This window comes from Myotis davidii, unplaced genomic scaffold (genome assembly GCF_000327345.1).
Source record: "Myotis davidii unplaced genomic scaffold, ASM32734v1 scaffold223, whole genome shotgun sequence".
NCBI classification, from domain to species: Eukaryota; Metazoa; Chordata; class Mammalia; order Chiroptera; family Vespertilionidae; genus Myotis; species Myotis davidii.
This window is the reverse complement of record NW_006294609.1, coordinates 5,027,887-5,040,250: the sequence shown is the minus strand read 5'-3', so window position 1 is coordinate 5,040,250 and position 12,364 is coordinate 5,027,887. Positions and strand designations below refer to the sequence as shown.

Here is a 12,364-nt window from a genome sequence, read left to right as displayed (position 1 = left end):
TCTATCATTGATGTTTCTATCTCTCTTTCCTTCTCCCTTCCTCTCTGACATCAATAAAAATACCTTTAAATAAAATAAAACAAAATAAATCAATGGGTGAGGATTTAAAAAAAAAGAACAAGAAGAAAAGGAAAGGACAGGCAGAGCCCTGTCCCAAGCACAGTCAGGTGCTACCTGGCAGCTGTCTGCGATTAATAAGGACTAGCAATGTGTCTCCCCCCAGCTCATTCCTCAGTGCCCATCAGCCCATTCTCATCTGTGTCCTTGCCTGAACACATTTCATTTCCCACAGAGAAAGGCTGTCATCCATCTACAGCCAGGCTGACAATAAAAAGAACTCAGAAGTTGTGAGTTTCCAAGCTCTGCTCTGAGGCTCCAACAGCCATGAGATCATCAGCAACCCCTGCTGAGGGTGCTTCCGCCCCAGCAGCAGGCTGAGGCCTGGGAGAGGCAGAAGAAGGCCCAGCAAGCCCTGCCCCCAGGAGGTTACATTCCTTTCCTGGTTTATCTTCCACAGCCTCCTTCTCCCCACAGCCCCTGGGGCACCAAAAGCTGAGAAGGACTGTGTCTCCATCAAAGATAAGGCTGAGAGAGGAGCAAAAAAGGCCCTTGTAAAGCTGAGACACAAGCTCCACACACCCTGTTTCCCAGCAATACAGCTCAGGGGTTTGCACCAAAGATGAACCCTCAAAAGGGCCTGAGGCCAGTTCCAGTCACCTGATTGCATGAGTCAAAGCAGATCTGGAGACAATGGATTGCATCAAACTATTAAACCTTAAAAGGCATCAAGAGAAAATCAAGACCCTAATCCAAGTTGTACATGTGGGAGATCCCAGCAGCACGACTGCCTGTGGATGCGACAAGTACTCACTGTGCAGAACCGTCCCCCACATTTAGGGCCAGTGAACAGCACTGCTCCCTACCCGTGGCCCCCAAAATGCCAGTAGCGGCTCCTCCAGTCACTGCGATGACCAAAAAGAGACCCCTATAGCCCTGGCTGGTTTGGCTCAGTGGATAGAGCGTTGGCCCGCAGACTGAAGGGGCCCAGGTTCAATTCATGTCAAGGGCACATGCCTCCATTGCAGGTTCAAGCCCCAGCCTTGGTTGGGGCTTGTGTGGGAGGCAACTAATCAACGTGTTTCTCTTACATCGATGTTTCTCTGTCTCTCCCCCTCCCTTCCACTCTCTCTAAAAATCAATGGGAAATATCCTTGGGTGAGAATTAACAAAAAAAAAATACGTACGTAAAGAGGGAAGGAGCTGAGAAGAAATGGAGGGCACAGCACAAGTCCACTCGATGAGGAAGACAGGACAATGGCAGAGGCAGAAAGCAGAAGGTCCTTTAAAGGCAAAGGGAAAAAGTGAAGTGGAAATGCGAAAGCACCTTTGGTTCTTAAATCTCTGCAAAGATGCCAAGGAGAGCCAGCAAATAAAAACAATTCTAAAGAGAAAAACATGACACTGGAGGGGCTGAGAGAGAGAAAGAGAGAAAGAGAGAGAAAGAGACCAAAGGAAATAAAGACATTTCTCCAGTCGGAAGCTTTGGGAATAAAACCTCTAACCGCTGCAACGCTCTGCCCACAGGAAGGCAGCAGCCCTTCTATGAGCTACTGGGAGCCTGGTCTAGATGGAAAATCCTGGGTACAGCTCATGCCCGCCACCCTGGAGTATTTTAAGCCCGAGGCTGCAGCCTGGCTGGGATTGTTGTTCACTGTGGCACTGATTAGTCACAAGGGGAAGATTTTCCACCAGGGATCACCAGAAAGAATGCTTATTCTAGACACAGCTTTGGGGTGCACTTAAAGTCCTGTTTCCATAAAACCTAACCATCTCAAAGGAGAAATTATAGCTCCCCTGAGCAGGATGTGATCACTTTTAAAGAAATCAAACTGGACTGTGGGCTTGGAGACAGGCGGAAGCTCCTCCTGGAGACGCACCAGTCAGCTGAGCTGCTGGTGGAATCAGGACATCTGTGTGGCTGTCAGTGAAATGACTGTAATGCCTGTGCAAACTGAAATCAGCTTCGGACCATGACAGAGAAGGGTTTGCATAACCCAAAGAAGGCTGGGCTTTAAAAACAAACCAAATTGCTAACGAAACAAGCTTTAAAGTGTGTGTGTGGGGGGGGGGGGACTCCACCTAAAAAGTGTCGTGTGGGTTTATATGTGTGTGTATTGTGCTTGTATGTTTGTTTGGTTTTGGGGTTTTTTTAATATATTTTTATTGATTTCAGAGAGGGAGGGAGAGAAACAAACATCAATGATGAGAGAGAATCATTGATCGGCTGCCTCCTGCACACCCCACCCTGGAGATCGAGCCTGCAACCGGGCATGTGCCCTGATCGGAACTCAAACCGTGACCTCCTGGTTCACAGGTTGATGCTCACTGAGCCACGCTGACCGGGCTAAATATGTTTCTATTGATTTGTGAGAGAGAGAAACATCGATGTGAGAGAGGAACATCTATCAGCCGCTCCCACACGCACGCACCCCAACCAGGGACCAAGCCCAAAACCCAGGTTTGTGTCCCAACAGGAACTGAACCAGCAACCTTTCAGTGTATGGGACAATGCTCAACCCACTGAGCACTCCAGTGAGGCTATACAAATCTATTTTATATACGTTCAAAAATTTTTCATAATCAAGTGGGAGAAAAAGCACTTCCCAATTCAAACAAACTATGTGTGTGTGTGAATCAAGAAAATGTAAATAGTAGCTGATAGGTATTAACATTAAGGAATTACTATTAATAGTTTTGGATGTGATGATATTCTGGTTATAATTTTTAAAATGAAAGTTAAAGATGAAATGACATCTGGGATTTGCAATAACAAGGGCTGGGGGAGTGAATGGTGTTGTTAAAAAAGATTAGCAATTTCCCTGGCTGGTGTTGCTCAGTTGGTTGAGCACCATTCTATGCACCCAAAGATTGCTGGTTCTATTCTAGGTCAGGACACACACTCGATCCCCGGAGGGGGCATAGATGTTTCTCTCTCACATTGATGTTTCTCTCTCACATACATGTTTGTTTCTCTCTCTTTCTCTCTTCTTCTTTCTCTAAAAATCAATGTTTAAAAATCTTTAAGAAAAAAACGATTGGCAATTGCTAACACTAGGCGATTACTATAATGCTGTGACACACTATTCTCTCTGCTTTTGTATATATTTGAGATTTTACATAATAAACACTTTTGAAAAATTCTTTTTCATTCAAATTTTGATGTAAGGTTTCTAAAATTTTTGTAGTTATCCGTCTTATCTCATGAGGCTTTAGAGACACGAAATGAAATGGAGTAAATGTAATTAGATGAATGTTGAAATGCTGTCTTTATTATGGAAGTTGGCAGAATAGAATAATAAAACGCGCGAGCTTGATAGTCTACAATTCTGACTTATTAAGTTCATCATCACTTCTCCAGTGATGCTTTTCATCACTGTCTTCCCTCTCTCAGCTCCTTAAAGACGGAAGCCCTGACAATCTTGTTTGCCATGGTATCCTCAGTGACTAACCCAATGCCCAGTAGAAAAGAATAAACTTGAGTTCAAGTCTCTGTTCACAATGTTGAACAAGGACGGTGAGTGTTCAATTCTGTACCCACCCTCACTGCCTCGATGCCATCAATATTTGTGGAAAGACAATTTACTTGACCTTCCTGAGCCTCAGGCTCCTCGTCTGTAAAACAAATATCTCAACAAGTTGATCATACACACTGTGACTAAAATGGCTTTATTTGGCCATTCATTCATTCATTCCACAAATATCTGTAAATTCTAAAAGTCCTACAAAAGTATGGAACAATGGACTCTATGGAGTGTCTGCTGTGTGCCAGGCAGTGTGACACATGCTAAGGACAACTACGAAGGTGAATATAGCACAATCCTTGATTCTGAGAAGTGTTTCGTCAAGTGGATGAGAAGAGAGAGGCTGAGATGACAACGTGAACTGGTAAGTGACACACCAGAGAACAGGAACGCTGAGCATTCCCATTGGGGAACACTCTCCCACCCGAGTTGGTTTAAGCAAAGAAGTCAGCTCACTTCACTTCCCGGCATTATAAATGTCAACCCAAATTAAAGCGGACAGGAGGCATTTCTCTTACTCGGTCACTGCACTGAGGCTACAGATTCTTTCTGAAGACCCCAGCCAATGCTGGAAACCTTCCAAAGGAGTCAGATCCTTTTGTTTGTCTGGATTTCTGCCAGCAAATCAAAGGAGCCAAATAGAGCTATTGGCCCATCCATTTCATATAACTGCCAACTCCCTCCCCAGAAGACAATACTCTTCTGTTTCAAAGAAGCCCCTCAGCCACTCGTTCCATGTCAATCAACGGCCGAATTAGGACATAGATTCATGTCTTTCGGATCCACTTGCAAGCACAAGACCAACTTCTCATCTATTAAAAATAGGGCTTATTCACTCATGTTACAAATGTATTTTTTTTTAATAACTTACCTCAAATTCTTCCCAAAAGCCTTGTTTGACTTTATCTGTGGTCTCGGCTAATTTGCTTAGTTCTCGAACCCGGCTCTCTATTTCAGCAGCATTGATACGAGTTGTGTTGAGGGGCTAATCAAATTCAGCCATTGGTGTGAAATGAAGAAAATATTACAGAAAAAAGATGTTAATGCCAAGAAACAAAACATAACAGAGATGTCTGTTTTGGTATTCATGAAGGCAAGGACAGGAAGTTCACAGGACATTGTAATTCTCAAGCATTTTCAAATACAGTTTCACTTTCTTTTCTGTTCTGTTGGGAAATAAATGTTTCTCCAATCTCCACACACACTTTACTCTCCTGATATAAATTCAATCTGCTTTTTGTTAGAATAGACCAAAATATTAGAGAGGTAAAATAATTTGCCACTAAGTGGTGAGTAAACTTTGAAATAGCAATAACTCCAAAATGACTATGCACCCACAGTGAAAGGCCTTTTAGAGGTACATATGGAGATAGTCATGGAAATGCTGTATCTGGAATTCCTTCCCAAATACCACAGGAAGAGGGGCCATAATTGGAGTAAAAAATGAAGTAGGATTTGATGCAATGATCATAACTGAAGCTGAGGGACGGGCACACAGAGGTTCGGGATACTATTCTACTTCTGTATAGTTGGAATATCCTACATTAGGATTTTTCAGCTTTGCAAGGAGATGGCACTTTAGCTTTCTAACACGCTCACCTGCTTGAGTTGTAGAACTGTGCCCAATGTTTCTACCATGGGATTCTTCTTATAATGCTCCACGAGATCAGTCAAAGAGTCGAACCGCCCTCCTCCGCCAACATCGTATTTCAGTTCCTTGCAACACAAAAAAATGTTTATTACCTCTATGTTAAATTACTGTTTTCCCAACTGAAGTTGGGAAACTAAATAGTGGCTTTTTTTTATGTTTTCATTCATTTCAGAGAGAGAGGAAAAGAGAGATAGAAACATCAATGATGAGAGAGAAACACTGATTGGCTGCCCCCTGCGTGCCCCCCTACTGGGGACCAATACTCAACCACTGAACCACACTGGCTGGGCTAACTAAATAGTGTTAAAAAATGAAAAATAGTATTCTTTTTTTTTCTTTTTTTTTTAAATAGTATTCTTTATGTATACAATAGGCTGCTGAATAGAAGGTAAATAACTATTCCTCTCTGAAGCACAACAAACTCCAAGGCTGGTGGAGGCATGACTTAAACTGCCAGAGACTGGAAATAAATGATTTAGTAAAGTTTGAAATAAAAAATTGTAATTGCTAAAAGTGTAGAAGCCCTTGACTAAGTGAGCAAGAAAATCTGACTTTGGAAGTAATGGTATCTGTCTTCTCCAAGTGGAAAATCACCAAAGATGAGAATTGGCAAACAGATCCAAGTTCAACTGAGGCTTTACCTGACAGCGGATCATGACGTGGGTCACTTTGGACTTGCCATCATTGCTCTCTCCCTTGTCATCACCAGTTCGGACTGAGAGAACAAAATCTCCAGGGTGGCTCTGGCTCTCTCGTACCAGAAAGCTACCATGTTTTCCTTTCTCAGTTAATAACTTCTCTGCTTCTTTCCCGGAGAGGTGTCCATGAAACCACCTAAATATTTTAAAATGAAAATAAATTGAGTTCTGCCATGAAATCACAATACTCTTTCACAAAACTACCATATATAGTCGGCTCTCCTAAACATAATTTAAAAACACACACATTTTTCCAAGAGATGGAGCGATAGATACCACATAAGACAGAACTTGCAACCCAAGCAGGCAGGAAGAATGACAAAGCTGTCAGTAATGACCACAATGCCAGCCAGCATGGCTCAGTGATTGAGCATCGACCTATGAACCAGGAGGTCATGGTTCGATTCCCAGTCAGGGCACATGCCCAGGTTGCAGGCTCCATCCCTGGTGGGAAGTGTGTGGGAGGCAGCCAATCAATGATTCTCTCTCGTCATTGATGTTTCTCTCTCTCTTTCTCTCTCTCTCGCCTCTCTGAAATCAATAAAAATATATTTTTTAAAAAAAGAAATGACCATTAAACTTCTTCAATGAGCCCCCAGCCATTTGACAAATGTCCTCAATCTTTCCTTTTTCTTTTACATCTCCCACCTTTTAAAAATATATTTTGTCAGATCTCCATACCCAGCATTAAAAGGCCCAACTACTTAATCACAGCCTTTTAAAGAAATTATAATAGAAAATTATAGTAGAGACAGAGAATGATATAAATGTTTGCCCATAGAAAAAGAAAAAGAATTGTATAAAAATAAAGAAAAATAAATTTTTAGATAAAAAATAAAATAAATGTTTGCCCTTGCTCTGGTATATGAACAGTATGCAAAAAATATCTTCATTTTAAGTTCATTCAAGCATTTCAAATTTTTCGATATTTACAACCTATACTTGCACAGCCTCCGAGTTTGCTAGCAACATCTTTGGCCTGTATGCTGGGTTATCATTTCAAACTGTAATGCATATAAGACCCAAATAGTTAAGGGGTCATGCTTAAAAATGTGAATTCCCATAGCTCACAACCAGAGATACCAATGCACTTGTATCTGCATTTGCAACCAGCACACCAGAGTCCTGACACAGGCCATTCGAGGACAGACGTTGAGATACTATAGAAAACCTTAACATAGTCATGTTTATTAGGTGGCTTTTTCCCCTCAGGATCTTGCTAAGAAAACAAGTACTATTCTGGCAGATGATGCTAATGGCTCATCACTAAAGGAATATACTTTGAGCTATTTTTCATCCACCCCTCAACTGAACAGAGTAAAATTTAGAAATAAACTTCACAGGGTTGGCAGGCAGCCTTTTGCTGGAAGCTACAGTCACAGCTGGAGAAACAAATTATCAGCATATAATAGCATTGACATGGAGGTACAGGTCGAAGATATAAAATACACAAACCTAATTAAGAGACCCTGAATTTGTACTGAGTCAGAGGAGATGGGAATGTAGAAAACCAATAAAATCAATACAAATTAAGTCAAGCCCCAGTTTCCATCAGCCCAGTTCCAACACAGCGGTGGTGGGGGGGAGGGGAGAGCTCTGAAATAATACATTCCCGCTAAGCAAGGTCATTCTCACGCATCTGTGGGTGCAACGGAAAAGAGCTGCTGAAAAATCGGACCCTCGGAGTTCTCAGCTTTTCCACTTCTGAGCTTAAACTGACATCTGTTGGTGGCACTGCTGAATGACTGGTCAGCTACTACTACCAAGAACGGCTACGACTTTGGTGTCGCCATTATCATTTGTTTTCCTCTCGTAACACTCAAAGATTATCAGTTCAATAATCTTAAAATTACTGCACCTACTAAGAATATACAGGAATAGCCCGAGCCCCTTGGAATGAGTGTAAGTCACAATGACTGAAGCTTTTGTAAGAAAGGGTATCCTGAGAATAATGTGATCCTATTATTCTTACTTTAATAAAACTAAAAGATTGCAGCTTGGACTGAAAAAGGCAAAGGGATTAATTAAGATGTACAAATTCGCCCTAGCCAGTTAGGCTCAGTGGATAGAGCATCGGCCCACAGACTGAAGGGTATCGGGTTCGATTTCAGTCAAAGACACGTATCTTGGTTGCAGGCTTGATTCCTGGGCCTGATTGGGTGGCAGGGAGTGGGGCATGCAGGAGGCAACCAATCAATGTGTCTCTCTCACATGGATGTTTCTCTGTGTCTCTCCCTCTCCCTTCCATTCTCTAAAAATATCAATGGAAAATATCCTCAGGTTAGAATTAACAAACAAACAAACAAAAAGATATACAAATTGGCAGGTACAAAACAGACATGGGGATGTAAAATACAGCTTAGGGAATACAGTCAATAATATTGTAATAACGATATATGGTGTCAGGACCTTTCAAGGGATTACTTTAAAAGTTATGTAAATGTCTAACCATGACACTGTATACCTGGAACTAATATAATACTGAATGTCAACTGTAATGGAAATTATTTTTTTGGAAATTTTAAAAATCAGATTGCAGCTTGATAAACAGGTATAAGCCAAACCCCCATAATGCATTCACATAACACCTCTGGTGCAGATGAGACACAGAGACTGCAGTTACTAAGATGTCACTGACCTTTCAGAGGTAGGATCTGCACAGTTCAGCGGATATTTGAGCTCAATAACATCTCCATTCTTCTCTTTCAATTGCCCATGATGCTCCATGTAATACTGAACCAACTCAGCCAAGGTGGCGAACTTCTCCCCTCCGTACAGGTCATAGTAGTCACCAGTGTTCTGAATCTTGATGTGGGTGACAGCTCCATTTCTTCTAAAATAGTCCATCAGAAAAAGAGGGAAATAAATAAAACACTACACTATCACAACAGATCTCATATTCATCATTAGATTTCATCTAAACTTGAAAACAAACCCAAGGAACTATTCCCCGTAAGAAACCCAGTGAATGAAAGAACCACACAGTCCATCATCTCAACACAAAGGGCTCTGTTTATTGGTTTCTTCTCTTGTACAGCTTCTACTTTGAAAGTCTGACCTATCCAATTGCATATTTTAAGTGATAGCTATTTTTTTCATCATTAATCGAGACACAAAATTAAAAGTTAAATATACATCTACTGTGTAAATCCAATCCTAAGTATCTTGCCCAAAAGAAATGAAACTGTATGGCTATCAAATGACTTATATAAGAATATTCACTGCAGCCTTATTCATAATAGAAAAAATTGAAAACTCAAATATTTACCACCAAAACGGATAAACAAATAGCTGCATACCCATATAATGGAATACCGCACAGCAATTTAAAAAACCCACCAAATACATGAACACCATAGATAAATCTCAAAAACATTACGTTATTAGAGAAAGAAACAAGATACAAAAGAATATATATTTGTTTTAATATATTTTTATTGGTTTCAGAGAGGAAGGGAGAGAGAGAAACATCAATGATGAGAGAGAATCATTGATCGGCTGCCTCCTGCATGCCTCACACTGGGGACAGAGCCCACAACCTGGGCATGTGCCATTGACCGGAATTGAACCCGGGACCCTTCAGTCCACAGGCTGAAGGTCTATCCACTGAGCCAAACCAGCCAGGGCTAAAAAAATTTTTTTAAAAACTGTACATATAACAAAAAACTGAATAAAAAATGAAATGAATCTAACTTTGAAGTTCAACTACACAGAAAATTAATCCCTGTAACTTTGAACACTGTACTAATTGTATACCCTTAATGGGATATATTCCAAGAACAAAAAGACTCCAAAGAAACCATAAACTTTACTTAATGGGTTTGTAATCAGAAATGGTAGTGGTAGAGGCATTCTGAATCTATTTCAGTATCTAAGAATTGGGCAAATGAAGTCATATATTGATGCTGTTGTGGAACAGGGGTCTACTAACTTAACCTGTGCCTCAGCTTCCTCACCTATAAGATAAAGATAATGTGGTACTTATTCAGAGGTTGGTGGGAAAAGTAAATAAAATGATGTGTCTACAGTGTTTAGCTCAACAGGCTGGAATATGTCAAGTCCCCAATAATGTTTGCTATAACCATCATCATTATTATATGATCTCCATCCAAACTCTTACAGGGTCAAATATCACTTTAGGTTCAATGTCAGTGCTGGGACAACCCAGAGGACTTGTGAAGGCTTCCACCCATTCCAAATCATAAAACGGAAGTAAAGGCCAATGACAGAGGCTCCTTAAAAAACTGAACGACATCAAAAGGGACTTCCCAAGTCCCAAAGTGATCCTAAATGAATCCTCAAGAACACATCTTACTAACTTCTTTATTTAAAAATACAATAATAAAATCAAATTCATAAAGCAGTTCAGTTCTAACTCCCGGAATGAGCTCGAGTAAAGAGAATTAGTATTTGAGAGAAAGTCAATGTCTATCAAATTCTCCTATACCCGTGGTCGGCAAACTGCAGCTCGCGAGCCACATGCGGCTTTTTGGCCCCTTGAGTGTGGCTCTTCCTAAGCCTTAGGAGTACCCTAATTAAGTTAATAACAATGTACCTACCTATATAGTTTAAGTTTAAAAAATTTGGCTCTCAAAAGAAATTTCAATCGTTGTACTGTTGATATTTGGCTCTGTTGACTGAGTTTGCCCACCACTGTCCTATACCTACTCAAAGACTCAGATAACAGGTTTTGGCCATGCTGTACAAAAATGTTTATACAGGCCCAGCTGGCATTGCTCAGTGGTTGAACATCAACTTATGAACCAGGAGGTCACAGTTCGATTCCCAGTCAGACCATGTGCCTGGGTTGTGGGGTGTGCAGGAGGAAGCCAATCAATGATTCTCTCTCATCAATGATGTTTCTATCTCTCTCTCTCCCTCTCTTTTCCTCTCTGAAATCAATAAAAATATATTTTTATACAAACTAAAAACAGCCCAATGTTCAACAATAGTGGACTGGGTAAACTATGATGTGTTCACACCATTCAAAGATTATAGGGCCATTAAAATTAATAATTAGATCTATAGGCACCAGCATAGAACTTAAAAAAAATGTTTAAGAAAGTTGCAGAATAATACGTATGTTATAAAGCCATGGATGTGAATTCTAAACACACACACACACACCCCAACTTGACCTTGTTCATACACAGTACAAATGCAGTACAAGTATAAAGGCATGGCCAGGAAGGATATATGCCAACCTCTCGATGGTAGTTTCCTCTGGGGAGAGAGGAAGGGGAATGGGACTGGGCAGGGGAACACACAGGACCACAACTTCCTCAATATTTTATTTCTTGAAAAAGACAAATGGCCCTAACCGGTTTGGCTCAGTGGATAGAGTGTCAGCCTGCAGACTGAAGGGTCCCAGGTTCGATTCTGGTCAAGGGCATGTACCTTGGTTGCAGGCACATTACCAGTAAGGGGTATGCAGGAGGCATCTGATCGATGTTTCTAACTCTCTATCCCTCTCCCTTCCTCTCTGTAAAAAAATCAATAAAATATATTTTTAAAAAAGAAAGAAAAAAAAGACAAATGAAACTCTTTGAAAGTATTTTTCCCCGAGATCAATGGAAGGGAAGGAAAAATGCAGGGATCCAGGTTCAGGATGAGTGGCTTCAAGGGTGGCTTAGGAAGTGGTTATACTCGGCTCCAGCTCATCCTCGGTGGTCTCGAGGATGCCCACCATCACCCCCTTCTGCTGAAGTCCCAAACCCCTCACTCTCAGGAAGCCAAGCTTGAGTCAGGTCTGATCGGTGAGCCAGGCCTCACCAAGGGCAGCAGGCAGGCCTTCAAACTCTACTCAAGGGCAGCAATTGTCCACTCGTGGTTTCAACATTTTCTACCTGGAAACCACTCTCGGGAGTCTCTCCTTTTCTTCCCACTTACCTAACGGAAAGTGTGAAGTCTCCTGGGTTACTTTTACTGGGCCTTGCCAAAAAACTGCCATCAACTCCTCTTGTCAGCAGTAGGTTTTCGGCCTCCACGCCAGTGATATTTGGGTGAAACCATCTTGAGAGAGAAAGAGAGAACAATGAACAACAGGATTCTGTCAGCATTACGTTCCACACCATCACAGCTGAAATGCCTATGAGCAGATCGGCTAATAAAAATACAAATCAAACCTTCCCTGCCCCATCCCCCTCTTCTCCTTGGTAGCGCCTGGGATCCTGCTAGCCCAGTAGGTGGGGGAGGGGACCTGAATATTAACCCAGTCACTTAGTGGGTCAAGCCCAAAGTGACAGTCCACCTGGTTAGGAGATTGAACGCATGGAGTGGAACTGAACAAATAAGTACTGAGTCACACCAGCCAGGGCCAACCATCCAGGCAAGAATCATCAATGGATGTTAACCCTAATGGTGAACATTTCAGGAGAGATAGAATATTTACTGCAATCCCCACAAAATGCTTACTAATTACATGTTAAATGACA

General features: G+C 41.5%; 1 protein-coding gene across 1 annotated transcript in view; it reads right to left on the bottom strand.

The window, feature by feature from the left end:
- PTPN11 (protein tyrosine phosphatase, non-receptor type 11) overlaps nt 1–11,989 on the bottom strand; it is a 33,048-nt gene extending 21,059 nt beyond the window's left edge. Inside the window, exons 1-5 of the mRNA XM_006769002.2 lie at nt 11,820–11,989; nt 8,569–8,763; nt 5,874–6,066; nt 5,181–5,297; nt 4,453–4,566 (exon numbers count right to left, since the gene is read on the bottom strand). Of these exons, the coding sequence (XP_006769065.1) occupies nt 4,453–4,566; nt 5,181–5,297; nt 5,874–6,066; nt 8,569–8,763; nt 11,820–11,989 (789 nt within the window). The remainder of the gene's footprint in view (nt 1–4,452; nt 4,567–5,180; nt 5,298–5,873; nt 6,067–8,568; nt 8,764–11,819) is intronic.
- Nucleotides 11,990–12,364: the final 375 nt, after the last annotated feature.